Below are 27,344 nucleotides of genomic sequence, written 5' to 3'. Positions count from 1 at the left end.
TAGGTCAGAAGTCTGACTGTTGTCTTGCCAGGTAGGTGTGGTGGAGGAAGGAAATACGCTCAAACAAGCACACACACACACACACACACACATAATATACCATAGCAAAGTTGAAGCTTGATTTCTTGGCATCCTAGGCTATTATTCTCCCTGTGACTGTTTATAGATATTCTCGACACATGTGCATATGTGTGTATACAAATAGAGCATTACCAGAGTTGTGCATATAAATAGACTTTCTCTGGAGACATAATGACAGAGTGTCGTTTTCCTTTTCTCTCTCTCGCCTGTGCAGTGGACGAAGAAACTCATCGGTAAGGAAGCAGGTAATTATCTGTCATATGTGCGTTTCCCTGTGTTAGTTTGTGTCTGATGGGCTGTCAGCTTTTCAGTAAGAGCCCCATGGCTTTCTAGTTTAAACTCAAGCCACATGCTTCTCACACAATCCTCCTTACAGGAATGTTTGTGAGCCTGACAGAAAGTTGGTTTCTACACTTACAGCGCGACACACAGCTATAAACATTTAGATCTGCTGTTAAATCTGTACAATTTTTTTTTTCTTTTTTGCACACACATGCAACTGACATAACACATCAGTGATCAAAATCAGCCTCCATTGTGGTTGCTCATGTTTGGGACTCCCCCTCGTGGTTCGCTTTTGTAATGACATTGTTTCTTCCTTTTTAGATGTAGGTAAAAAAAAAATGTTTATTTCAATTAACTTTTAATTTTGAAAACTATCATGTTCTAAAAGCTATTTAAGCCCAAGTGAGCTTCACAAAGTAAGTATGCATGCCATCCAACATCCCCGCCTTACCTCCTGGAGATTTCTGGAAATCCCAAACAAACAAAGGGAAAAGAAAAAAGGCGCTGTCTCCTAGCAACTGCTGGGAACTGCGCCCAATCTCTACCCCACCTCACATAATCGTGCAGCCATGCATGTGCAGATGTGTGTGCGGGAAATCCTCCTGACAAGAAGTGTGTGGTGTTTTATTTATTTTCACGCTTGTCTTGTCTTCCTCTTTCGGGACTAATTGTTGTTCTTCTATTTTAGGACTCGGGTGAAGCCATTCCTCTGATGGTGGAGAGCTGCATCCGCTTCATCAGTCGCCATGGTGAGGGGAATTTTCCAGTGAATTAATAGGTTTAGCGTCAGCTTTTTCTGAGCACTGATTGGTTGAAATGTTAAGTGATTGGTGTGTATGGCTTTTAGATAACCTGTCGAGGAAAATTGAACTGAAAAAAAGCATAATCTTTGATTTTAAGGAAAAATGCTCCCAATTGAAACCCTTCTTTGTTAATGTGTGTGAGTAGGTCTTCAGCATGAGGGCATCTTCAGAGTTTCAGGCTCTCAGGTGGAAGTCAATGACATCAAAAATGCCTTTGAAAGAGGTAACACTAAAAGGGAAGAACATTTTTTAAAAGTATGATTTTTTTCCAGCGTTTAATTATCTTTTATCCCCTCTCCCTCTACTTCCCTCTCCTCTCTGTCTTCCTGTCCGGATATAGGTGAAGACCCTCTGGCAGGGGACCAGAACGACCACGACATGGACTCCATTGCTGGCGTTCTAAAGCTTTACTTTAGAGGACTGGACCAAGCCCTTTTCCCTAAGGAAGTCTTCCATGATGTCATATCCTGCGTCTGTAAGTCTCTCATCCTTTTCTCCTTTTAGGTGTGAGTGTGTGTTTCTCTTCCTGATTGTGTGAGTAATCTCCTGAGTGTCATGGCTGTGTTTATTTTACAGCCATGGAAAGTCTGCAGGAGCGAGCTGTCCACATAAAGAAAGTTCTGCAATCCCTGCCGAGCAAAACCCTCATTATTATGAGATACTTATTTGCCTTCCTTAACCAGTGAGTATACACACACACACACACACACACACACACACACACACACACACACAAAACCACAAACACATCAAGAAAACCAGTGGATAATAAATAAAAAAATATACTGTTTCTTTCTAAGTAAGAGGTTTATAATCTAAGTTCAAATAAAAAAATGACATCACAAATACAAAGTGAACTTCATTCAAACTGCCAGCAGCAGTGAGACTGTAAAACAAAAAAAAAGGTCAGACGATCAACACCATGTAATATTTGAGTTTCACCACTCTTCAGGCCTGAGGCGTACAGTTTAAATGTTTGTTTTTTGTTGTTGTGTTTGAAAAAGGGAGAACGCTGGTGCTTTACATGCCCAGCCTGCATAAGTGTAGAGCAACACTGCTGCTTAGTGGATGGCGGAAGAAGCTCACAAATATTGTCAGATTTAAAGGTGAAACATTTGCAGCTTAAAAATCAGAAGAGACTAGACTATTTAAATTATTACCTTTTGTAAGTTGAAATATACCACTCTTAAAGTCGGTCAATTCATATCGAATGATGTTCAAAATGTATCAGTTGGCACGAGTTCACTGAAAACAGTTGACAATAACGAGAGAGAAAAAAAACATGGCAGACACTTTCACTTAACTTGTATTGAATCTAAGATCCTGAGAATAAAATGCACTGAAAAACAGCTCTTTTTACCCTCTGCTAGCTCATAAACACTGAGTAGTAGTTCATAAACACCAGAAGGGGGTCAAGAGGCTTTCATTTGGCCTTCTCACACCAGATCTAAACATCCTTTAACCCTTGTGGGATTTCAAGTGTGGACTCTACTAAAAGCCAACAGTGCAAGATTATTTCCATCTCATTATTACTGAGGAAACTGATTGATATTTCACATCCTCAGGGAATGATTCATTTTTCCACTTAAGTCAGGTTTATTTGTATAGGCCTGTATGCAATTTCTGTCACAATACACACTACAATATATTAGATGAAGTCCCACAAAGAGCATGGACTGATAAGGGTATCTGCTGAAAGAGTGAAATGGGTGCATGAATCAAAGTCAGTAAAGTAAAGAGTTTTAACGTAACGTCTCAATATTCATTAAACATCAGTATTAAACACATCCAGGCTATGGTGAGGGTTTTCAGTTTGCCTGAAGGATGTTCTGGCAAACTGTCAAGACCACTTAGGAGGGGAAATCAGGGATTGGCTCAGGCTGTTCTCAGCAGGAGTGGAGCACTGCTGACCTGGACTGGGGATGTCGGACTGTGGAAACTAAGAACACTTTGAGGAACTGAGGTAGTTGAATCTTGGATACAGGAGGACATGCAGATTCTGGCCCGGCAGTGGGACAGAGGTACAGCTCCTTAACCTCGATGGGCTTCCGGAGGAAGCACAAGAGTTTGCTTTTCCAGAGTACACGTGTTTTGTTGACTTTGAGAAGGCCTATGATCATGTCCTTCGGGGGTCATGTGGGAGGTTCTTAGGGAATATGTGGTCTTGGAGCCGTTGCTTTGAGTAATCAGGTGCTTTTAAAACCAAAGTGAGTCTTTGGCACAAAGTCAAGACCCCATTGACCCCATAAATAATATATATATATCTCGTATGGATGGATGGAGGGATGGTCTGCACTGTCCTATCCATCTTTAAGATCCATGACTCTTTCATTGAGGTGTAGGGGGTTGAAAAAAAGAAAGAATAAGATCATGTGGGAGACTTGATATTTGAGACTCTTGGGTAAACCAAGCAGCCCCAGACAGAAGGGGTGCTTCTTCTTTTACTGAAGTGATACAGTCTCCCCCGTGCGCCTGCCTCTTCTCAGACTGACAGACACACACTTCATTAGAGCCTCCATCACCAGCACTGCAATGCACAAACAAAGTATCGATGTAGGCCAGGAGTATGTTTACTCTCGTATATCTGACCTGTTTGTTTTTCTGTTCGGAGTCTCTTGTACATTAAATAGTAAAGAGAAAAGGGTAACTTGACAACTGCTCTCTCTCTTTTTCCCAGTCTCTCCCAGTACAGCGAGGAGAACATGATGGACCCCTACAACCTGGCCATCTGCTTCGGCCCCACCCTGATGTCTGTCCCCGAGGGCCACGACCAAGTCTCCTGCCAGGCCCACGTCAACGAGCTCATTAAAACCATCATCATCCACCATGACACCATCTTCCCTGGACGGCAGGACCTTCAGGGTCCCATCTACATCATCCCTGGAACTGGAGACGACTTCTGGTGAGAGCCGGGGATGTAATAGTTCATGTAGGGGAGGAATTTAAATTGCTAAATCTAGTAACAAAGCAGGGAAAGTCTTGTCTAATTTTCATCCAACTAGACACTGTTCAGGGATTATGACAAGGACAGAAGTAGGAGGGGTACCAGGGGGTTGATTTAGGGGCTGCAGTGGAGTAATGGGTGGGAGTGTTGCAGGGGCAGGAAGAGGGGTGGGCAGCTTTTCTGCTCGACTCAGAGCCAGGGGGCCACGAGTATCAGCTTACCCTTCATCACACACGAGATTAAAGCACCGCCTGACCGACTCAGCCTGGGAGAGCACAGCATGCGCACGCACACACACACACACACACACACACACACACACACACACACACACACACACACACACAGGGACCAACTTTCAATTTTACTGTAATGACAAGCCTGGGCACCAGTTATTATGATTACTGCTGTCAGTAAATGTTTAAACTGGAGTAGCAGCACTTTGCCTTGACTGTAGAAAAAAAAAAAACTTCTATCAGAGGAAGGCTGACAGACTGAGCTTTGATGCTCCAAGGGTTTAATTACAATGAGGTCATGTGATCAATACTGTACTCCTCTTAGGATTGGTTAGTCTTCACGTCTTCATGCAATAATGAAAACATTTTTTTTTAGATGATTGAGGACTCGATATGGATACAGTGTTTTAAAATATACCTATCTGAAGGCAACAAGTTGATTTGATAGTTAACATACTAAAATGTGACCAAACTACATTTTATTATTTATTATTTAAGTCTACTCTGGAGCTAAAACAATTATCCGTTAACATGTTCTGTTTCCAGCTTCTTTCAAATAAGGATTGGCTGCTTGTGTTTTCATTGTGTCAGTAAATTGAGAGTCCTCTGAGGTCTCTCCGGAAACAATATGAAGACATCAATATGGGCTCTTGAAAATTGCGATATGCCTTTTTTTTTCCCCCAACACTTTCTGACATTAAAAGACTTATAAATAAATAGATGAATTGTGACAATAAATACCAGATGAATCAATAAAGAATATCAACATAAGGAGCAGAATCACTTCTCTTACTAGCAGTGAGAAGTCTTTTGACTCCTGATATCAGTTCAATCCTGTAGCCCTGGATATATCGAAACTCTGTGACCTGTGGATGCTAAAGCTAAGCTAAGTACTTTTTAAGTATAGAACAAGCAGCATGGTCAACGAGCTAACTAAGCACATGTGATTTACTGAGGAATAGGAGGTCAGACTGTGAGTCACCACCACATGATGTTGAGTCTGAGACTTCTGTACTTGTGTCCTCGTAACCTCTTCTGCTCTGTGTTTATGTCCACTGTAGTGACAGCCCACACTGTGAGCCCCCCCTAGTGGAAGAGCCTGCACCTGATACCGTCTCTGCCCGCCACAACAGTGAAGATGGTACAAAAAAAGCCACACACAGACGCACACATACACATATACAGTAATTTTGCTTTAAATGCGGTATATTTAAACCAAATTGTTTCCTCTTGATAACAGTTTTATGATGTCTCATCCCTCTAACTAGTTACTATGTATGGCTCTAACAATTAAAACCAGCTCACATCCTGGTCCCAGTAACCTGTTAATGATGCTGCTTTCATCACTGCTTAACGTGTTTAACATTTGTGCTGTCACCATTAACCTGCTTTACACTAATACGGCTTCCCCCTCTCTGCAAACGTTCCTCTTTCCCCCTGCTTCTCTGTCCCTTCCTGTATCTGTCCACCTCCCTCTGAATCTCAGGCTCCTTGGCTGTTTCAGAGTCTGAGCCCATCGAAGCCATCGCTCGGTTTGACTACACCGGCCGTACTCCTCGAGAGCTTTCATTCAAGAAGGGAGCCTCTCTGCTCCTGTACCAGCGAGCTTCTGACGACTGGTGGGAAGGAAGGCATAACGGAGTAGACGGACTGGTGCCACACCAGTACATTGTGATTCAAGACATGTAAGATGCATCCTACTGCTAGTCTTAAACAAATATGTGTGAGGAACAGAATAACAAATCCGATTTTTTTTTTTTTTTTTCACCGTTTCTCTGGTTATCTTATTCTAGCCCTAGAGGCAATAGCTCCCGACAGAAAACTGCAGTAAACACAGGAAATCCCTGTCACAACGAAGTGACCTGCTATGATATGTTTATTATGATAGCACATTCGCTTCCTTGTCTACCTTAAAAGTTACGTTCACACAGGCACAGTTCTTTACGGTTGTGGGAGGATATCTACACTAACAAAGAAGAAACAAGTGTAATACGAAGATTTTGAAGATTTAAAAAGAAAACTCTCGAGAAAAAGTTGTTGCCATAAAAGATAAAAAAAAAAACACGTTATCCAGGTTAACAAATACCTTTTAAATTACATTTTCCACTTGTATAAGAGTCAGAAGACTGTGCAGTTTAGGCAAATGAAAAGAAATGTGGCCCTTGAGGGATTGTGTGTCTTTCAAATATCATTGTCAGAGAAGGCTCCTCCTCTGCTGGCTCAGATGTGGGATAGAGATTCAACAATGATTCGACCACTTTTGTTTAATCGTTTCAGGCCTGACGGAGGCAGGGGAAGTCCAAAGCCTGATGTGGAAAGCAGGGACCTGCTGGAGGAGAGGGTGTCTACTAGAGGCAGTGCTGCCTCTCCTACTGGAGCTCATGTAGCTGATATCTACCTGGCCAACTTGAACAAGTAAGTCTTATGTTCATAATATACAGTCTATATTGTTTGTATTGAAATGTCATGTGTAAATGTTCTCTCACACACAGCACACGTGTGGTGTTTTTCTTGGCATAACAAACAGTTGTAGAAAGTGACTTGAGTTTCTCATTTAGGTTGAGGAAACGTCCAGAGTCTGGAAGCATCCGCAGAACGTTCCGTGGCTCAGAGAGCGAGAGCACCAGTCCAGGAACCAGTGGAGGAGGAGGAGGAGGGGTGAGAACGGCCTCTCTTCCTGTTGGTGGGGCTCTGGTCAAAGAAACTGGAGACAAGCGGCCTGTCAGTGCTCACAGCATCCTCAACTCGGTCACCCGCCACTCCTCTCTGAAGACCAAGGTACTGTGGCATCTCATCTTCAGCAAACAATGTGAAATCAATCAATAAATCAATGAATTTTAAAATGCTGCAGGCACTTAATCATGTGCATTGTTCAATTTAGGTGGAGAGTCCGCAGTTACGCAAAACAACAACGGCAGGACGCTCTAAGAGCTTTAGCAACCACAGGCCACTGGATCCTGAGGTCTTTACTCAGGTGGAGCACAGCTCACAGGTAAAACTTCACTTTCTACATTACATACCCCTCATGCTACTTCCCATATTTTTTGTTTTGCTCTCATGAACTTTGTCTGCGTGTTGTGTTGCAGGACATGGACGCCACATTGAGCTCTGGGCTGACTGAGATCAGTAAGCTGGAGAGACAGAGCACCTCCAAACATACACACACCCCTGACGTGGTCCTGGACACACTGGAGCAGCTGAAAGGTGTGGGTGGAGGAGGTGGAGGAGGAGCATCAGAGCCCTCCAGTCCGCTCCACTCCCGTCTGCTAAGAGACAGCGAGGGGGGCTCCTCCCATGCCCACCCACTCCAGCGCAGCGCCTCCTCCGCCAGCGACGTGCCTTCCTCCTTCCGCCAGTCGAAGAGCCAGCCGCGGAGCCCCTTACCTTCTGCCACTTCCCCCTCTCTCTCCTCTTCCTCCCTGTCCTCCTCTGTACCTTCTTTTAGAGAGCTGCGGCCCCCAGCAACTAGGCCCAAACCAGTGGTGTTCCCAAAAGGTGGAGGAGGAAGTGGGAGCCCGGCAATGGGTTCCCCAACCTCTACAGTTCCTCCTACACCTCCTCCTCCTCCTGCAGGCCACACACACTCTCTCCCCAGCACCCCTCCTCCACCACCTCCTCCCCAATCTAATGACAAATCCTGCCCAGCTTAGGGCCTCTAATTCTGATCTAAGTCTAATTAACTCTTTAGTTCCTACAGCTCTTTTATCAGGTGCAGAAGCACCTTTTTTTAAAACCAACTATTCATGTGTAGCATTCACATCTTCACTTCTTCATTTCCAGGCAGTTTCCTAAAGATGCTGTGTTCACTTTGGACTGTCAAGAATTATTTCTGCCCTCTCCTGGCAGCTCTGCTTCCTACACCTAAACTATCAAAGAGCGTGGATCAGTGGAAACACCCTTCAAAAACTTTTTTTTTTTTTTTTTTGCCACCACAGAGATTCTGGGAATCACTGGATTTTCCAATATTTAACAAGGGAACAGAACTCGGGATGGACACTTACAGAAACACAGCTTACATACACTAGTTTGTGATGTGTGAAATTGTGATTGAGTGGGCATGCAAGAGTGTTACTCGCCTTTACACACAGATCTAAGTGAGGAACGAAAAAGCACTGTTTGATTTCTTTTTGTTGTATAGTATTCATGACAGGTTTTCTCTTTCTTTCTTCTTTGCAATTACACATGACTGGTGGACTGGAAAAAAGGAGCGTTTGATTCCTGATGATAAACTGTGAAATGCTAAGCTCTTGCTCTGTGTTGAAATGAAACTCACTGACTTGCTGCTTCAGAAGTGGAATACAAGTAGAGATAAAGGTGGACTTGTAGGACGATTAAAGGAAAGAAAACTGGGCCAAATATCAGTGTGTAAGTCATGTGATCAAGAGCTTTATTTTTCTCTCTTCTTCCAGTGTTTGATATGTTGATGTTTTTTTTGTATTGCTGTTGCTCCAGTAATTATTACGGCCAACAGTCATTTTAAATAATAAAAAAAAGCAATAAAATGATAAAAGCTGATAGTTAGAGGCATTTGGCTGCTACTCTGCTGCAGCTCTACTCCGTATGTCGAGGACCATTAAAACCCATCATTTCATGTTGGACTGTACACACACATGCATACACACCTTTCCTCCAAATGCGTGTGTGGTGGTGTTTTGTGGCAGCTAAACGCCATTCAGGTTTTCCTTGCATGCTGGGGCCATAGACAGCAGCTAAACACGTGAGCTCGCTGGTTGCGTCAGTGTCTTTCTCTGCCGTGCAAGCTACAAAACAACTTTAAACAATGTTGCAGCTTGCTCCTTTAACTATATTCTTCAGACTAAACGGTAATAACATGTTTTGTTTTTATAATTCTAATGATGTATATGTTTGTGTAATGATCATGATGATAACTGGAAGCATGGAGCTGGGGATTCTCCAGAGTGTGTTTAGATAGAAGCACAACCAACCACCTCATCCAATGCGTTCTTAAGCAAAGTTTGCTTTTTTATAATTTTTGTTTGTAGTTGTTCATGAATAATCTGCATCTGTAATGGTTAAATGTCAAACTGTGTAGCTGTCTGGGTGTGTGCATGGGTGTGAGCATGCGTGGATGTAGAGTATGTATGCATATTAACCCCGCCTCTTGCACCGCATCATAAAAGGGTGCCACCTATTGTAACAGCAGCAGTATGGAGCACAAAGGAAAACACTTTGTACCAGCAGCCCATGTGATGAGTTAAAGTACCCCGTGTACATGTGAGCAGGCAGAAAAAGTCTGCAGGGTTTCATGACATGTCTCTTCTCCAGTTATTGCTGTACCAGCTCCTGTGACAGAACAACTTTAAATAGAAGGAGGAAACCGAAATCCAAGGACTTACATTTGTCTCTTTTTCTGAAATGGTTTGCTTATATGTACCTTTGCAAAATTAGATCTGATTATGACTTTGCGAGGATGTGAATCATTTTGCAAACACTGACACCTGCCATTCAAGGTGAACTGAATGAAACCTTTTTTTTTTTTAAATTTGGTTTCACCCTCTTGAGAAAGTATTGAGCTCATGTATCCTCATGTTGCCCTACCATACCAATTGCCTCTCCACCCAGAAATACTGCATTCCTGAATGCTCTCTTCGAGGTAATAAACTATAAATATTACTTCTTTTTTTTTCTTGCTCTGTATGTATATTTTTTGTAATACCTGGTGTAGTTGCGTTTGTTCTTACCTCATTATGACAACTGGAGGAAACACACAGATATATGCAGGGGGTTTGGTTGGTGTTTTCTGTTCAGGGGAGCTGGGACCCTTTAAGATCTCAAATCAATCATCGTGCACTTGAACAACTTGGCTTGGGTGTGGACTAACTGTGTGGGGATGATCTGTCGGATTTGAATATTGTTAAATATGCATTTCTGTGTCAATTTGAAACTACAGCAGAACTAAAAAAAAAAAAGATTGTAATGTCAAATCTATTTATAGTTGTATCTGTATTACTGGAGAATCCTGTGTTCAGATGTACTTTGTATATACAATGTTGTACATTACAGAGGTACACTCTTTTTTTTGGTACAATATTGTACAGTAATAGCAATAGTAGTTTAATCAAATAGGCCTTATATAATTCTACGTGTAGTTGTAGTAAATCTGTTTTTTAATAAACATTGCTTGCTATGAAGACTCTTGAGTTTGATCATGTTTGATTAAAACTGTCACATTTCATCTTATTAAACTGGATAATGCAATATTGATAGATAACATTGAAATCTGTGCATGTCTAAAATGGATTGGCGTTTTAAAGCATGACATGAATAAACTAAATTTAACTTGAACGTGATCCTTTAAAAAAAAACAAAAAAAACTTTAATTTTAAACATACATGTATCCATGAGATCGATGGGAAATGTTATGATATGTGAAGAAATAGCTGGATTATTCTGTCCACAGGTGAATGGGGAAAATGAAATATATACAATAAAACGAGTTACTAGTACTTGTTGAGATTTATATGTTGGCTGAAAGGAAAAAATATAACTGACAGAAATAGACAAAAAAAGAAAAGAGTTGAACATTTCGGTTGGTGTATCACAACCAGTAAGTGTTAAGATGCAACGTGACAGAAAAAATGTTAAGAACTACAGATACCCGAAGCTACCCCTTTTCTGTGTACTTTTCCCTGTTGCGCAGAAGCTACACAATTATAACAGGAATTGGTCAAACAGGTTCTTTTGCTTATCAATATGATAAGCCTGCTAGGATGGTTGTAAATGTGTGCCTGGAATCTTTAATTAGTTGTGTCCCTTTTTCTTTTTTCTGTCACATTTTGTAGTAATTCAAACTGGGGACACAATTAATTAGTGGTTCAACAGGATGTTTCAAAATATGCAATGAACCAAACAGTTCACTGACACGGTTCAGTTACAGCCAGGAGGCAAAGAAAAGTGCCAAGTTGGCAGTTTCTCTTTTAAATTTCCGCCTACAGTCCGCCCCGTGTTTACTGAAACCAACATTTCCTAAAACACACCGCAACATCATGCTGCCAGCTGCTGACTTTAAGGACACGAAGTGGTCGTCGATATAGTGAGATACTGTATCAGTGACTTATGAAGACACCTGCAGGTCCTCCCTGTTCGTTCATACCTGTGTCTCACATGATCAGCAGGTCTGCAGCTGTTTAACTACGGAAGAAGTTGCGTACCGAGGCGTCTGTTGTCGTCACTCAAATCGGATTTACTGTAAGCCACGGAATAGTTGGGACTGTAATTTACGACAGGGACTTGGTTTTGATGGTTTTAACGCAACACAATCCCGAGATTATTGATCGTCTAAAACAGCAAACACAAAGAGGAAGAGATACAGATACACAGCACGGCTAACTGCAGCAGCTATCAAGGTGAGCTAACTTTATACACGACAAACTTACACAAGGTGAGTTGATAAGAATTTACTAACATAATGACTTTATTCATTGTGGTGTTATTGTTATAGCATTATAGTTTAATCAATGTCTGACAGTTTATAAAGCTTGCTAACGCACAGTAACAATACCAAAGCAACTGTTGGGCTAATGAGGCATAGTGTGTAATGCAGTATATATACTATCTAGATATTATGAGCCCTACAGCTAATTTAGTGTTAGTATGTAACACCCTCTATGTCTGTAATTCATGATATAGTGTGTGCTATTTTCTTCCTTTGTCAAATAATTATTGTTCATTTTGCTTCCTTTCAGCATGACGGGGATCACAGCAAGTACAACCAACTACCTGTGGTCAATACAAGATGTCCTGGGTCAAGGAGCTACTGCCAGTGTCTACAGAGCCCGTAACAAGGTAGCAAGAGACAGTGTGAAGTTATTTTTTTTACACTGTCAAACTCAGTCGCATCATTTTTTCCTTTACCTCAGATGTTTCGACCTACATACACTTACAGCGAAACATCAGGATGTGTGATAAGAAAAGGTTGTGGTTGCATTGCTCATGACATTGAATGACGCTCTGATGTGTTATGCTGACATTTAAGTGTGTTTGTGTGTGTGGGTGCATGTGCGCTTACCGCATGCAGAGGTCGGGTGAACTAGTCGCTGTCAAGGTGTTCAACACGATGAGCTACAACCGCCCCCATGACGTCCAGATGCGAGAGTTTGAGATGCTCAGGAAGCTGAACCACAGCAATATTGTCCGGCTGTTTGCTGTGGAAGAGGTAAGGCCACCATTATAAGAGGTGTAAACTCAAGCACTGGGGGAAAAAAGAAAAACTTAGTTGTATGAGGATATTATAAGTCAGTCACTGTGTAAAAAAGGGTAGCACCTTTCTAAGGAGAGCGTTTGAACATCTTAACTAGTCCCTTCAAAGCAGGTGTAGGAGAATTATTGTATTATTTACATGACATACTGTAACTGTGGCTAAAGTGATGCTCAGTTACCATGGTGAGTTATATTGCAGAACCAGCCTCATCTGTGGAAAGCTTAAAGTTCAGCTTCATGCTGACTGCAAAGCTAAAAATCCTTACACACCAAGCGCTGTGTGTGTGTGTGTGTGTGTGTGTGTGTGTGTGTGTGTGTGTGTGTGTGTGTGTGTGTGTGTGTGTGTGTGGGTGTGTGTGTGTGTGTGTGTGTGTGTGTGTGTGTGTGTTGCTTTAAATGCAATGACCCCCTGAGTTTTCCTGGTAGACATCACTCCTTCGTAGAGACAAAAAAAAGGCGAACCTGCACAAAAGTTTTACTCTAGGCTGGAGGTAAAATCCATGGGTGGAGATACCAGGGAAGGGAGGGTACTTTCTCACCAGAATCCAACTTGTGATTTCACAAACTGTGAAATTTTTAAACGGAGTAATCTGTGACATAAGACTTCTGCAGACCACAAGCAAAGGACTGTATGGATTTATTTCACATTTTGTGGGTCGATAGATATGTCGCTTTTAATGTTCGATTTAAAGAAATAAATAATAAAACTAAAAACATGGAAATACATCTAGCCAATTCACATCAAATACAACTTCAAGTGCATCATGTAAAAAAATACAGAGGCCACTTTGTGACCTACAAAAGCCATTTCTATAGAGTTCCATACATGCATACATACAGAAATGGATAAAACAAGAATAAAAGGGTACAGCTTTGTCCACAGGGGGGCGCCACTTGACACAAAATATAACCCCTTTATTATCTTTTTCTGCCACACTTTCCCTTCAATGGGTGAGTTCTGCTGACATATTTTAGTCAAATTTGCTTTTGAGCTTCAAGTATCAGACCATGTACAGCAATCTCACATGCTGAGTCCAAGATTTAATTTCACCCCCCCCCCCATTTGCTGCACACCATCATCTCTCTGCCTGTCTTTAGCTGTCATTATCCATTTCAGAGGTTTTCAAATTAAATTAGAAAAGCTAATTTCAATCGGCTGCTTCAGTCAGTTTTCCTGCATGTTCATGCGTACAGACCGAAATTAACTACAGATCAGCTACCATGGAGGCTTGTCTGCAAACACTATTCCATATGCATATAATCCTTGTGAAATTCAAAACTGAACAATTTGTTTTGTTGCTGACAAGAACACGTCTCCCTTTCCTTTGATACATGGTACCCTCTTGTATGTCTCTCCTTGTACTAGCACAGTGTGAGTTTCATTCCATTAGACAAAGCTAATTTTATTAGAGGAACTGTTTAAGTTTTAAGCGAGAGTAAGCATTTTTTAACATTGGCTTATTCACACTGAGCTTATGCTGTCTATATGGACTAAACCTCCTTTATCACAGACTCTAGAGTTAGAGAGCTTTCATCATGCATTTCACACCAATGTTCTCGGTTACTATTTTTCCACAAATATGTATCAGCGGTTAGTTGTAGTTTCTTTAAATAATGTAGACTTCTTGAGGCAGTACCTTTCTCTTATCATTTTCGTGAAGCCAACAGTATTGACAGAAGTGCAGCTCAGGTCTCTCTCCCTCTCTCCCAAGATGCCCTCTAAAAATAAGGTGCTGGTGATGGAGTATTGTTCAGGTGGAAGTCTGCTCAACCTGCTTGAGGAGCCTGAAAATGCCTTTGGCCTGCCTGAAACAGAGTTCCTCACAGTTTTGCAGTGTGTCGGTAGGTGTACTTCTTGGTCTTTAGCTTGACATGTCGGGAAAGCTGAATTGAAGTGTCCTTGTTTGCTTTTGCTTCAGTGCAGGGCATGAACCACCTGCGAGAAAACGGAGTGGTACACCGTGACATTAAGCCTGGTAACATCATGCGACAGGTCGGGGAGGACGGAAAGTCTGTGTATAAGCTGACTGACTTTGGAGCAGCGAGAGAGCTGGAAGATGATGAGAAGTTTATGTCGATCTATGGAACAGAAGAGTATCTGGTAAGCTGTGGAAAAAGAAGAGTGCATGCCTCTGCCAAGGTTGTCATAATCTTTGAAAATAATATGTAAACCTCAGAAATCACTAGTGATGAACCCGAATCCATATGTGATTTGGGAAAGCCACGGATAATGAGATAGACACGGATATTTGTATTTAATACAGATACTTTTTTGTTTAAACAGATAGCACTCATAACAGCTGCATTAAAAGTGGGGGAGCAGCAGCTTTCCACTGTTTAGGAGATGATTTGGCTTTTTTTAGTCATAATTTTTTATCAGTCTCATTTTGTAAAATAAATGGTGAAAAAAATCGTATCGTGAACCCAGTATCATGAATCGTATCATATCGTATTGCAAGTTGAGTGAATCGTTACATCCCTATTGTTTAAACTATTCCTTTAGGTTTTGATTTGAACGCCTTTGCTTAAGTTGTTTGCTTTCCCCCACGGGAGTAAACCTTGTGTTGCTATAAAACCACTGTTTCCTTTTGAAATTAATTTTTCTATGTGAGATGTGTTCATGGTGTGTTTCTTTTTTGTGGTCCCCTTTGTTTGTGAATCTGCTCCAGCTCGAGTTGTAAATAATTTATTACCAGCGTTATTTATTCTCAACAGAGATGACAGACAGCCAGTTAGGCCCGGTGCACACCAGATGTTACAGCCTCAAAGTGGCATGTGTCAAGTCTTTGTAGCCACCTAGTGGAAAATTGAAATGACTACAGTTTTAAGACTGTTAACATATCTGGTAGGGCTGTTGCACTTTGACATGCTTGTTTTTTTAGGACTTCCCTGGATTAAAAAGGAGAGTCCACTACTTTTTCGGGCCTGAAGCACTGATAGTGCGAAGGACCCTATTGTTTCCCAAATGAGTGTTTTTAGTTTCCCCCAACTTTGCCTCCATTTTTGAGTGCCTGAACATGAACGAAAACTCACCAAAATTTTCAAGGTCATCGTGTCTGGGGAAAAATGAGATATTGTTGTATTTAAAAAAAAAAAAGCAATTTGTTTCTTTGACTTCACAAAATGATATTTTTTTCCCATCCTAATCATATCAAGACCTAAAAAAAAAAGTCAGTGATCACTTGGCTGTAATGTCTACAGGAAGTCCACTAGGTTTTCTTGAAAGTAAAAAAACTCTGTTTACAGGATACCTTTTTGAAGGAACTTGTCCGGAAGCGTTCATGCTTTTGACGCAAACTCAGTGTTACTGTGTTCTAGACATGTTGAACATATTACGTTGTGCCCTGCACGTTGTTTCATCAAAGGGCTTGTTGTCAAACTTGGATGGTTTTTTTGCCATTTTTTTTGCCTCCAAATGTTATTTTAAATTGTTAAACTCAAGATTACAATTCAGATCTACTCATGTACCTAAGTTCTCTCGAAGCGTTATCTTAAGTTGTTTAAACTCAAAATCGCTGTCATGGTGGACTTCCTCTTGGGCTTTGACTATGGGTATAAGAGGATTTTTTGTTAGTTGTTAACATAGAGAGACGTTGTCGTGCATGTTGGGGAAAAAAAACCTATGGGGAGGCATTTTGGAAAGGTAAAAAAGGGGTGCGCAGAGACATCAAAGTTTGACAGTCTTTAATGAAATAACGTGCAGAGCACAAGCTGAGATCTTCAACATGTCTGGAACACACTTTGCAATGATCGGATGAAGCCCCTCATCACAACCCCGCGGTCGCAACACACCCCGACATGCCCAGGGTGCTTCGCGCCCTTCTTTGGAATTTTCGCCTTTTATAGGATTGACAGGAAATGTTGGGAAGAGGAGTCGGGTAAACATGCATCAAAAGGTTCAATCCAACTACTGATGTATTGAATGCGATAGCTTCTGTATGTGGGAAAACAGACTCTACCAACTGAGCTGCCCAAAAACCTCCCTTTCACTTGAAGAAGTTCAGATGTGATCTTAGCTGCTGCCAACTCCTCACAGTACAAAGACAGCTGTTACCCAAATATGGAAACTTCTCTGACTGTACACATGTGTATGTGTTTGTACGTTGGTATGTGTAGCACCCGGACATGTATGAACGTGCTGTCTTACGCAAGCCTCATCAGAAATCCTATGGAGTGAGCGTAGACCTGTGGAGTATCGGTGTGACATTTTACCATGCTGCCGCTGGGAGTCTTCCCTTCACACCGTATGGTGGACCCCGCAGGAACAAAACCACCATGTGAGTCATTTGATGACACGTGCAGCATAAACCCCAGGCCTTAAACTTACAAACAAACAAACATCTGATTTTAATCTACAGCCCTTCAGCCAAAGTGTAAAGTTGAAATTGAAACTGATTTTGTAAAAATATTTACAAGAAATGATGACATAGTTTTGTTTTAAGTGTCTCCCCAGAGCATTATTACCAGTCTATTATTTTTAGAAAGCATACTTCAATGTAAACAAATCAGTGACTTGCTTAGATGTCCTTGTGGAGAAAGCTGTCTTGCTGCGATTGTTTCTCTAGACATCGTGGGGTTTGGGAAGAAAATGAATGTCTTTGTCTGTTTGTACAGGTTCAAAATAACTACAGAGAAGCCTATGGGAGCTATAGCTGGAATTCAGCGTGTGCCAGACGGACCGATAGAGTGGAGCTACAGCCTTCCTCACAGCTGTCAACTTTCACAGTATGGCGCCTAAAATGTGTTTCGGTGACACCATCATGAAAACACATGATGCTTCTTCTTGGTTGACTCCATCGATTTGTCCCTTGTTCTGATTCTTCCCGTGTGTCCGTAGAGGTCTGACAGTGCAGCTGGTTCCGGTCCTGGCAGGTATACTGGAGGCTGATCAGGAGAGATGTTGGGGTTTTGATCAGTTCTTCACAGCCACCACAGACATCCTGCAGCGACAGCCAGTTCACCTTTTCGCTCTGCAACAGGCCCAGGCGCATTGCATCTACATACACCACTACAACACGTAAGTCTCTAGTTCCAACTGGAGCTCAAAAAGAAAGGGTTTATTTTAGTAGGACTGAAACTTAATGCCTTTGCTGCAAAGAAGCAGAACTATGACCATAAATGCTTACATGAATATTGCTTATTATTGCTTATTATATTAATAAACACACTTGAACATCACATCACGCAAAAAAAGAGAGCACTTGTGGTTGAGTACGCAGGGCACTAAATGAGAGACAAAATGTTAAAATAAAATTACATTTTTTAGGATTCTTGTCACTGTCATAAGAAAAAAAAAATAGACGTGTATTTAAATGATTAGTTTTGTACTTTTAATATCTCAGCTTTGGTGCTTTTGCTCACGTGATTTTTCCATGGGGCTTGCTAAAACGTCTACAGGTGGTGCCAAAAATGTCTATATGCAAAAAAAAAAACAAACATCTAACTCTCCAGAGATTCATAGATGATAGTTGGACTGAAATAATAATAATTTGGAAAAAATCCATCACCTGTAAGCTAAAATCGAGTCTGCTCTGCAGGTGCAGCAGACCTGAAAACTTCCAACTGTGGATTTACACAGATTTAATTTTCAAATAGGTTATCTTTTCATATCTGTATGAACATTGTTATATTGTGCTGCTACATGTATGCAGATGGTACTGTCCTGAAGTTACATTTGAATGTGCCTGCATGCTCAGTTTGTTGTTGTTAACTTCACAGCATGACAGGTTTTTAGAACAAAGTGAATCCACTTAACGGAAGTGGTACAAAGTGGGAGGTTGGTATTTTATTCAGACGTCAGGGTGACGAGATATGACTCGTATAGTCGATGATTGCACCCAACAAGCCCACGTACAGAAAACTAGGTTTCTTTGTTTTTCTGAAAGTGATAAAAGTGGTCTGGATGCCCGAAATCTTCTCTTCTCTTAATCCTCTCAGGGTGTCGGTGTTCTTTGAGGAGGTTGCCTCTCAGACTGGTATTGCAGTGCAGCTGCAGCATCTACTGTACCTGGGTCATGACCTCCCTCTGGAAGGCAATATGAAGGTGGTCAACCTCCCGAGTACTTCAAAAGCCCAGCCTCTGATCCTGCTCAGCTGTGAGCCTGAAGCGAACCCCAGCCTTCCCTTCAGAGAACGTAAGACAATCAAAGACAGTGAACGCCTTTGATATGTTCCTGTGAAGTCCTCAGGGTTCCTCTTCTTTATTCTTCGCTCCCCCCCTCCCCAGGGAGGTTTGAAAGAGTCCATATGAGGTGTATTCCAGCATCACACCTACTCAGACAAACAGTCTGTTGATGAATATTTCTATAAATGCAACTCCGAAATCATGAATTTGCTGGTTTTCGTTTCTTTGTAGCAGAGACTCCTGTCATCCCATCCAAGTTCGATGTTGTGGCGGACTACCACTTTACCAAGGTGCTACGACGATGCTAACGTTTGCTTGATTCATTCAACGTCTTCAACACATTTTTTTTTAAACACTTTATTTCCCCCTTCTCTGCAGGTAACAGTGGGAGTGGTCCACCAGTATCTCAGGATAGTGAAGTTGCTGCACTCGCATAGAGAGCTGCTCCTTCAAGGATACTACAGCTACATGTGAGACACGCGTGCTAACGTGACCAGCATTTGCTTAATTTCACTGAGTGATGTATTTCTAGCTAATGACCCTTCTCCTCCATGTCCTCCTCTCCTCTCGCTCAGGTTGAGGCTGCGCAGGGAGTGTGGAGAGGCGATGCACAGTATTGCGATGATCACTGTTAGACTTCAGTCCTGCCTCAGCGTAGAACACAGGCTTCACACCCTGTGAGTTCACTCTGGATGTTGTATCACACAGCTCCATGTTTTTTTATGATGTACCTTGTGAGATACAGAAGTTGGGAAAATGAAGCGTTACTTTTTTGTCTGACAGTATGAATCAACTTTATTGTTAAACATGGCACTTTCATAATCTTCTCCTCCTCTTTCTTTACTTCTCCTCCAATGTCTGTTGTGGCTTTATTTTTTTAAGGGGCCAACACACTGCAGAAAACCAAGGTTCAGGTGATGGAAACCAAAAGCTGCAGCTGGTGAGTGACGTCAGGATGAAGCATCACACAGGCTGGTTTGCTCAATGTTTGTAGAAACGATGTCAGGAAGGAGACTTTATACGTATTAGATGGCATCATCAGGAAGAATGTAAGCATTACGACCGGTATGATACGTTTTCTGTGTATCATGTAACAGTTAGGAAACAGCTAGTGTGCTATTTCCTAAATGAATTAAAATATGTTAACTCTCAGTTGAAGTCAGACTGAACCAGGAGTCGCTCTGGCTGTGTTTGTACTCGTGTTGGTGGTTATGTGATGAAAGACTGTTTCATCTTGTTTTCCACTCTGACATTTTTAAGGTTGTTCCTTTTTCTTGTGCAGTTTTCTTCAATATATATATTTTTTATCATTGAGCTTTTCTTTCTTTCTACTCCTTGACAATAATTCCAAATATCAATAATTAATATCATCCTGTGGACCCACCATCCACAGAGGAAGCCGTAGGGGTCGGGTGCAGTGTGGATCGGGCGGCAGTCGATGGCGGGGGCCTCGGCGACCCGATCCCCGGACGCAGCTTCTGGCGTTTGGGACGTGGAACGTCACCTCACTGGGGGGGAAGGAGCCTGAGCTTGTGCAGGAGGTTGAGAGGTACCGGCTAGATATAGTCGGGCTCACCTCCACGCACTGCTTGGGCTCTGGAACCCAGCTCCTTGAGAGGGGCTGGACTCTCTACTTCTCTGGAGTTGCCCGTGGTGAGAGGCGGCGGGCTGGTGTGGGCTTGCTCATAGCCCCACAGCTCAGCCGCCAGGTGTTGGAGTTCACCCCGGTGAACGAGAGGGTCGTGTCCCTACGCCTTCGGGTAGGGGACAGGTCTCTAACAGTCGTTTCGGCCTACGGCCCGAACGGCAGTGTGGAGTACCCGGCCTTCTTGGAGTCCCTGGGAGGGGTGCTGGACAGTGCTCCGACTGGGGACTCATTGTTCTACTGGGGGACTTCAATGCTCACGTGGGCAGCGACAGTGAGATCTGGAGTGGGGTGATTGGGAGGAACGGCCTCCCTGATCTGAACCAGAGAGGTGTTCTGTTATTGGACTTCTGTGCCAGTAACAGGTTGTCCATAATGAACACCATGTTCGAGCACAGGGATGTTCATAAGTGCACATGGCACCAGGACTCCCTAGGCCGGAGGCCGTGTGTTTCGGACACTCGGGTGAAGAGAGGGGCTGAGCTGTCAACTGATCACCACCTGGTGGTGAGTTGGATGCGCTGGCAGGGGAGGAAGCCGGTCAGACTCCGCAGGCCCAAACGTGTAGTGAGGGTCTGCTGGGAACGTCTGGCTGAACCCTCTGTTAGCGAGGTCTTCAACTCCCACCTCCGGACGAGCTTTTCACAGATCCCGGGGGAGGCTGGGTGCATTGAGTCCGAGTGGACCATGTTCTCCACCTCCATTGTCAAAGCAGCTGCTCTGAGCTGTGGTCGCAGGGTCTCTGGTGCCTGTCGTGGCGGCAATCCCCGAACCTGGTGGTGGACACTGGAAGTAAGGGAGGCCGTCAAGCTGAAGAAGGAGTCCTATCGGGCGTTGCTAGCGCATAGGACTCCTGAGGCAGCTGACGGGTACCGGCAGGCCAGGCGTTCTGCAGCCCGGGTGGTCGTGGAGGCAAAAACTCGGGCCTGGGAGGAGTTCGGGGAGGCCATGGAGGAGGACTTTCGGTCGGCCTCGAGGAAATTCTGGCAAACCGTCTGTCGCCTCAGGAGGGGGAAGCAGTGCTTCACCAACACTGTTTACAGTGGAGGTGGGGAGCTGCTGACCTCAACTGGGGATTTAGTCGGACGGTGGAATAGTTCAAGGATCTCCTCAATCCCACCTTCACGTCTTCCACTGAGGAAGCAGAGGCTGAGTGCTCAGAGGTGGATTCGTCCATCACCCAAGCCGAAGTCACCGAGGTAGTTGGCAAGCTCCTTGGTGGCAAGGCACCAGGGGTGGATTCGCCCTGAGTATCTGAAGTCTCTGGATTTGCAGGGGCTGTCATGGTTGACACGCCTCTGTAATATCGCGTGGAGGTCGGGGACAGTGCCTCTGGACTGGCAGACTGGGGTGGTGGTCCCTCTTTTCAAGAAGGGGGACCAGAGGGTGTGTTCCAACTACCGGGGAATCACACTCCTCAGCCTCCCTGGGAAAGTCTATTCCAGGGTACTGGAGAGGAGGTTCCGGCTGTTAGTCGAACCTCGGATTCAAGAGGAACAATGCGGTTTTCGTCCTGGCCGTGGAACACTGGACCAGCTCTACACTCTCCAGCGGGTGCTCGAGGGTTCATGGGAGTTTGCCCAACCAGTCCACATGTGCTTTGTGGATTTGGAAAAGGCATTCGACCGTGTCCCTCGCGGCGCCCTCTGGAGGGTGCTCCGTGCGTATGGGGTTCGGGGCCCTTTGCTAAGGGCGGTCCGGTCCTTGTACGACCGGAGCAGGAGTATGGTTCGCATTGCCGGTATTAAGTCGGACCTGTTCCCGGTGCGCGTTGGCCTCCGGCAGGGCTGCCCTTTGTCACCGGTTCTGTTCATTACTTTTATGGACAGAATTTCTAGGCGCAGTCAGGGGCCGGAGGGGGTCCGGTTCGGGGACCACAGGATCTCGTCTCTGCTTTTTGCAGATGATGTGGTCTTGTTGGCTCCATCGAACCCGGACCTTCAGTGCGCACTGGGGCGGTTCGCTACCGAGTGTGAGGCGGCTGGGATGAGGATCAGCACCTCTAAATCTGAGGCCATGGTTCTCGACCGGAAAAAGGTGGTTTGCCCTCTTCGGGTCGGTGGGGAGTCCTTGCCCCAGGTGGAGGAGTTTAAGTATCTCGGGGTCTTGTTCACGAGTGGGGGGAAGATGGAGCGTGAGATCGACAGACGGATCGGTGCGGCGTCTGCAGTCATGCGGTCGCTGTATCGGTCCGTCGTGGTGAAGAAGGAGCTAAGCCGAAAGGCGAAGCTCTCGATTTACCGGTCGATCTTCGTTCCTACCCTCACCTATGGTCATGAGCTTTGGGTCATGACCGAAAGAACGAGATCTCGGATACAAGCGGCCAAAATGGGCTTCCTCCGTAGGGTGGCTGGGCGCACCCTTAGAGATTGGGTGAGGAGCTCGGTCACCAGGGAGGAGCTCGGAGTAGAGCCGTTACTCCTCCACATCGAGAGGAGTCAGTTGAGGTGGTTCGGGCATCTGGTCCGGATGCCCCCTGGACGCCTCCCTAGGGAGGTATTCCGGGCATGTCCCTCCGGGAGGAGGCCTCGGGGTAGACCCAGGACACGCTGGAGAGACTATGTCTCTCGGCTGGCTTGGGAACGCCTTGGGGTCCCACCGGAAGAGCTGGAGGAGGTGTCTGGGGTGAGGGAAGTCTGGGTGTCTCTGCTTAGACTGCTGCCCCCACGACCCGGCCCCGGATAAGCGGTAGAAAATGGATGGATGGATGGAAGATGGATGGAGATTAAATTTTGTTATGAATTAGCGCCATTTAAATAACTATTGAATTCAGTATTTTGCTGCATCAGGCATTGTCTTATCAGGGGACAGGAAGTCAACATTATGTATTTAAACAAATGTGGATGTACATTTAAATGTTGTTCATATAAACTATTCTAACATTGTAAACTTGGAACCATTAGACTTCGCTTGAGATATGATGACTCAGCTGATGATTCATGCGTATGTCTGCTGTCTCTGCAGGTCCACCAGCACCTGCCCATATACACCACTGGCATCCAAGAGTTTCAGAACCGACTGGACCATCTGCAGATAGAGCAGGCAAAACTAGCAGAGACGCTTGCCAATGACAAGAGGTAATCTGTGATTTAAGCTTCAGGGAGGCCTCATCAGTGTATGGTGTTTGACCTCTGACCTCTTGTCTCTCACAGCTGTCAGAAGATGGAGATGCTGCTGCAGAAGATAACAGCCATTCATCAGCACTATCGCAAAGACAAGCTAATTGGCAGTATGTATGTTTATTATAGAATATCGAAACATGTTGAGCCCTTTTGTTCTGGGATTAGTTGACAAGACCTTTTTAATATTTCGCTCATTTTTACCACAGAGTTGTCTTATAATGATGAGCAAATCCACAAGTTTGAAAAGTGAGTATGTGTCCACACAGCTCCTGTGCTGCTCGCCCACTCTGTGAAGTTCTTATTCCTGCAATCTGATGCAATCTTTTTTTTTTTCTTGTTCCCAGAATCCATCTGTCATCCTACATTAAGAGAGTGAAATCTCTCTTTCGAGAGGACTGTGTGCAGAGATACAAAGAGCTCCTGGCCTCAACCAGGATGTGGAGCAGGTCAGAGCAGACTCGAGCTTTATTTCTTTACAAACCGAGGTGAACTTTGGAGCAGATTAACATCCGCTGCTTTAGCCCAATCATTGATGACTATTTAAAGGAAGACAATAGGGCACTGTTGTTGAGCTGTCCCTTTCATACAGAATTCGTCTCGAGTTTGATCAATCAACATGAAATGAGTATTGATAAAGCAAATAATATAAGGTTTGAACTTGTCTTATACTTCACTGTATAGCTTCAATTCTTGTACAGTTTTATCCATATTAAGTTTTTACTTTTCATGTAGTCTTTGGCATTTTCATGAGCATTTTGAGTAGCGCCGGATAGCTTAGCATTTATCTCAAGCACTCCATGATTTAACTCTATAATCCTCGGAGCAGGTGGTAGAGGTTCAATTCTGACCCTCTGCACTTTTCTTTCTCCTGCTATCCTATGGTATCCACTGTCCAACAGGTATTGATATACTGTAAAGATTGCCACCTTGCCTTATTAAAGTGTCTGTATTGTTCTTTACTTTTCAGTGTGTTACTGGAAAAACAGACCCGCCTGCAAGACTTTGGCTCTTTCTCCACTGGCCTGTTGGCAGACCTGGAGATGAATAATCAGCGCCAAAATAAGGTCAACATTTCCCTTTTAGATCATGTTGTTACATAACAGTGTACACATGTATGATTGGCTGATGGTTATATATTAATTGAGCTTTTTTGGATTTGTTAGAGCTTCTTTTTGTGAAAATCTAATTGACGTCGCTCATGTTAAGTCTCAGCAATGTGATGATGCAACGCCTCCTGTGTCCTCAGGCTCTGGACAGAATCATATCCAGTCTTCTGTCTGGCAGAGCAGCGCCACAGTCCACAGTCCCACCCAGAGACAAGGACCAGATGGTCTTCAGGTATGTGTCTTTATGTGTGTGTGTGTGTGTGTGTGTTTGTGGTCATGAAAGATTGAGTCAGTCTACCTGTTGTCATGATAACATGTCTCCCTTTGTTCAAGGATGCACCATCTAAAGGAGGAAATGGAGATTTTGGTGCAGGAACTACAGTTTAACAACAGCGTTATTGAGAAGTCAGTTTCTCCCTGTCCACTAGATATTCATTGGATAGTTAGGACATTTGGATTAATACTTATATGTATTGATTTTGTGTTGAAGTTTGGGAGCAGTAAACTCTACAGCAGCCTTGGATCCAAGCTTGACCAGACCATCGACACTGTGACTAAAGTACGTCGTCATTGCATTTTAACACACAGACGTACAGACACTCTCTGACAAGCACCTCATTTTAACTTCCCATCCAGAACAGTTATGGACGTCATTGTGGAGCCTCGCTATTGAACCGGCCACGGCAAGCGCTGCATGAAGAGGGAGCAGCCAGAGACAATCACTTAAATGTGAATCTCAGTTGAGAGATAAGATGCACAGGATGAAGAAGGAGGAAATGCTATTAATGGATTTTATTCATTGTGTGGTTGTGTGTGGCAACTGAGACAAACAGTTCAATATAAACCCAATTGATGCCTTTAGTGTTGTTGTTATAATGGGCTACAACAGTGATGGATTGTCTGGATAAATGCAAAGTCAGCTGTGATGTGTTTATCTGATGCCGAGTTTGTTCTTTGTTCCAGAGAGAGAGAGAGAGAGAGAAACTGCAGAACCTGGGCACCTTTTTAAAGGAGCAATATCTACTGAATTCATTTATAATATTACCTTACTGTATTATCGGAGGTTAAGGACATTGTCTGTGTTGAAATACTGGATTCTCTGACAAAAATACTACAGCTATTATGGATGCCCCTTGGTTTGCCAGGCAAACGGCGAACCAACGGGTGTTGCAGCGATAGAAGGCAAGCAAACTGGGTCAGACATAACTGATTCTATGATCAGAAATGTGGCAAAGCAGATAAATATTGGAGATGATTTTGAAAAGAGAGGTTAGAGCAGGAAGGTTTCAAGACCCATGCAAAGCTGGCTAAACACTGAAGCTGCCTTGTCTGCGACATGGTGAAGGCTACATGTCAGAGTTGACATGTAGCTCCTTTAAATGATGAATTTAACAGGACTCTCTTTATGTGGGAATAGATGTCTTATGTCAGTGTGTTTGTGTTTGTTAGCGGAAGCTAAAGATTCCCCTGCTGTCTTTTTAAACAAAAATAAAGGCTTCATGTGACTTCAAATCTAGGTTTGCTTGATGTTTATCATTGTAAATGTAAAAGGCTTGATTACATCATTGATAGTCACACAGCACTGTAGTATAGATTTTTCTCATCCTGTTGATGTTTCAGTTTAATAAGTTATTTCTTTGTTTTATTTTAGGTCACACTGTTAAAGAGAAGTGATGAGATCAGGGACTCTCAGCACTCAATGCCTCCTTTTAAACAGAAACAAATTCAAGAACCCACAGTTCAGTGACTGTGAGGCACGTTTACTGTGTGAGCCGACATTAACCTGTTTTTTTTTTTGTTTTGTTTTTTCAAAGGGTGGGGAATCCCAGGGTTTTTTAAACATGTTTTTGGTTTTGTTTTGTTAAGGGTTACAGTTTAAAGCTTAAGGTTACAAAGACAGTTTACTTTGCTTCAATAGAGGAAATATGGACATTCCTGTTTTTTGTTTTTTGACTGTTTCAGCTGGTTAATAAAATGATATTAAAGGCTGGAAAGTGAAAGTAAAAAAACATGCCATGTCCTCATTTCTAAGTTTACAGTTGTAGCATAATTCCTGTGAAAAAGACCAACACTTCATGACTCGTGACAATAGTTCAATTTACTTAAAATTGAACTTTTGTGGGTATGGGTATTTGGGCCATGGGGTTATTAAAGGTCTCAAATAAAGCTGAAAACAAGTGACTTGTTGTGATACTAGAAAGTATGGAAGTGAACTTTTCTCACTCAGACTGTGTGGTAGTGTTGTGGGTGTCCCCGGGGGCTTTTATTGGTTAAGTTAGGGGGACGACTACTACTGCGTCAGTGGTTTTTTTACTGGTCATAAGACCTGCTCTGGGCCAAGTGGGAAAATGTGATAACTTTTCTGCTCTTAGCCTTCACAAACAAATGTGAAATATTTGTTTTTACTACTCTACCTTTCCCACTGCTGTTGAAGCCTGGCAGTGTCAGTCCTGTTAAATACAGATCATGACTAGGGATTTTTTTTTATGCTTCTCGTTGAGATAATAATGCAATTGTTCAACAGTGACACAACCACAATTCTTCTCAGTTCACCAATAAATAAAAAAGTAATCAAGAATGTGCTTCTTTCAACAGCATGTGACATTTGTTCTATAGTACTTTGTCATACTTTTTTTAAGGGTTTCAAAATGAAATAGAAACCTAATCTTATTGGGCTATTATTAGTTGCTGTGTCTTAATCCTGTCTTTAAAAAACACTCCTTCGATTTTTCATCATTATTGTGGCTGTTGGATTTATGTCAGTCTACTTTGTGTTTT

General features: G+C 43.2%; 2 protein-coding genes across 8 annotated transcripts in view; both read left to right on the top strand.

Moving 5' to 3' along the window:
• Window positions 1–10,501, top strand: part of srgap2 (SLIT-ROBO Rho GTPase activating protein 2) — a 54,168-nt gene extending 43,667 nt beyond the window's left edge. For 2 of the 3 annotated variants that reach the window (XM_079341018.1, XM_079341020.1), the window contains exons 11-23: window positions 4–31; window positions 296–326; window positions 1,055–1,115; window positions 1,315–1,392; window positions 1,510–1,644; window positions 1,746–1,851; window positions 3,847–4,071; window positions 5,411–5,490; window positions 5,836–6,034; window positions 6,627–6,764; window positions 6,908–7,127; window positions 7,231–7,341; window positions 7,436–10,501. In XM_079341018.1, coding sequence (XP_079197144.1) covers window positions 4–31; window positions 296–326; window positions 1,055–1,115; window positions 1,315–1,392; window positions 1,510–1,644; window positions 1,746–1,851; window positions 3,847–4,071; window positions 5,411–5,490; window positions 5,836–6,034; window positions 6,627–6,764; window positions 6,908–7,127; window positions 7,231–7,341; window positions 7,436–7,999 — 1,976 coding nt within the window. In that variant the 3' untranslated portion in view covers window positions 8,000–10,501. The remainder of the gene's footprint in view (window positions 1–3; window positions 32–295; window positions 327–1,054; window positions 1,116–1,314; window positions 1,393–1,509; window positions 1,645–1,745; window positions 1,852–3,846; window positions 4,072–5,410; window positions 5,491–5,835; window positions 6,035–6,626; window positions 6,765–6,907; window positions 7,128–7,230; window positions 7,342–7,435) is intronic. The other variant, XM_079341019.1, reaches the window with a different exon arrangement.
• An 832-nt stretch (window positions 10,502–11,333) lies between these two features.
• On the top strand, window positions 11,334–27,028 carry ikbke (inhibitor of nuclear factor kappa B kinase subunit epsilon). 5 transcript variants are annotated; one of them, XR_013778866.1, is made up of 23 exons: window positions 11,334–11,716; window positions 12,056–12,155; window positions 12,388–12,525; window positions 14,282–14,411; window positions 14,489–14,670; window positions 16,686–16,846; window positions 17,184–17,294; window positions 17,407–17,586; window positions 18,507–18,703; window positions 18,925–18,983; window positions 19,072–19,163; window positions 19,269–19,370; window positions 19,576–19,633; window positions 23,303–23,415; window positions 23,491–23,567; window positions 23,667–23,706; window positions 23,805–23,906; window positions 24,428–24,524; window positions 24,707–24,798; window positions 24,900–24,971; window positions 25,057–25,125; window positions 25,203–25,295; window positions 26,218–27,028. XR_013778866.1 is itself a non-coding variant. In XM_079341023.1 (22 exons), the coding sequence occupies exons 2-21, from the start codon at window positions 12,057–12,059 to the stop codon at window positions 25,118–25,120; spliced, it is 2,166 nt and encodes a 721-aa protein (XP_079197149.1). In that variant the 5' UTR covers window positions 11,334–11,716; window position 12,056; the 3' UTR covers window positions 25,121–25,125; window positions 26,218–27,028. The 5 variants fall into 5 exon arrangements, 3 of the variants coding, with proteins under 3 accessions (XP_079197149.1, XP_079197148.1, XP_079197147.1); XR_013778867.1 differs by lacking the exon at window positions 26,218–27,028 and adding an exon at window positions 25,538–26,078; XM_079341023.1 differs by lacking the exon at window positions 25,203–25,295.
• Window positions 27,029–27,344: the final 316 nt, after the last annotated feature.

This window comes from Symphodus melops (genome assembly GCF_947650265.1).
Source record: "Symphodus melops genome assembly, chromosome: 4".
Taxonomy (NCBI): domain Eukaryota; kingdom Metazoa; phylum Chordata; class Actinopteri; order Labriformes; family Labridae; genus Symphodus; species Symphodus melops.
Note: the sequence above shows the minus strand (reverse complement) of the source record. Positions and strands in the feature narration are given on the sequence as shown.

Coding starts and splice junctions, on each gene's coding strand:
- ikbke (XM_079341023.1), top strand. CDS start 12,057: ATGACGGGGATCACAGCAAGTACAACCAACTACCTGTGGTCAATACAA. Junction 19,634..23,302: donor GAAACCAAAAGCTGCAGCTG/GTGAGTGACGTC, acceptor CTGTCTCTGCAG/GTCCACCAGCACCTGCCCAT. Junction 24,525..24,706: donor ATAATCAGCGCCAAAATAAG/GTCAACATTTCC, acceptor CTGTGTCCTCAG/GCTCTGGACAGAATCATATC.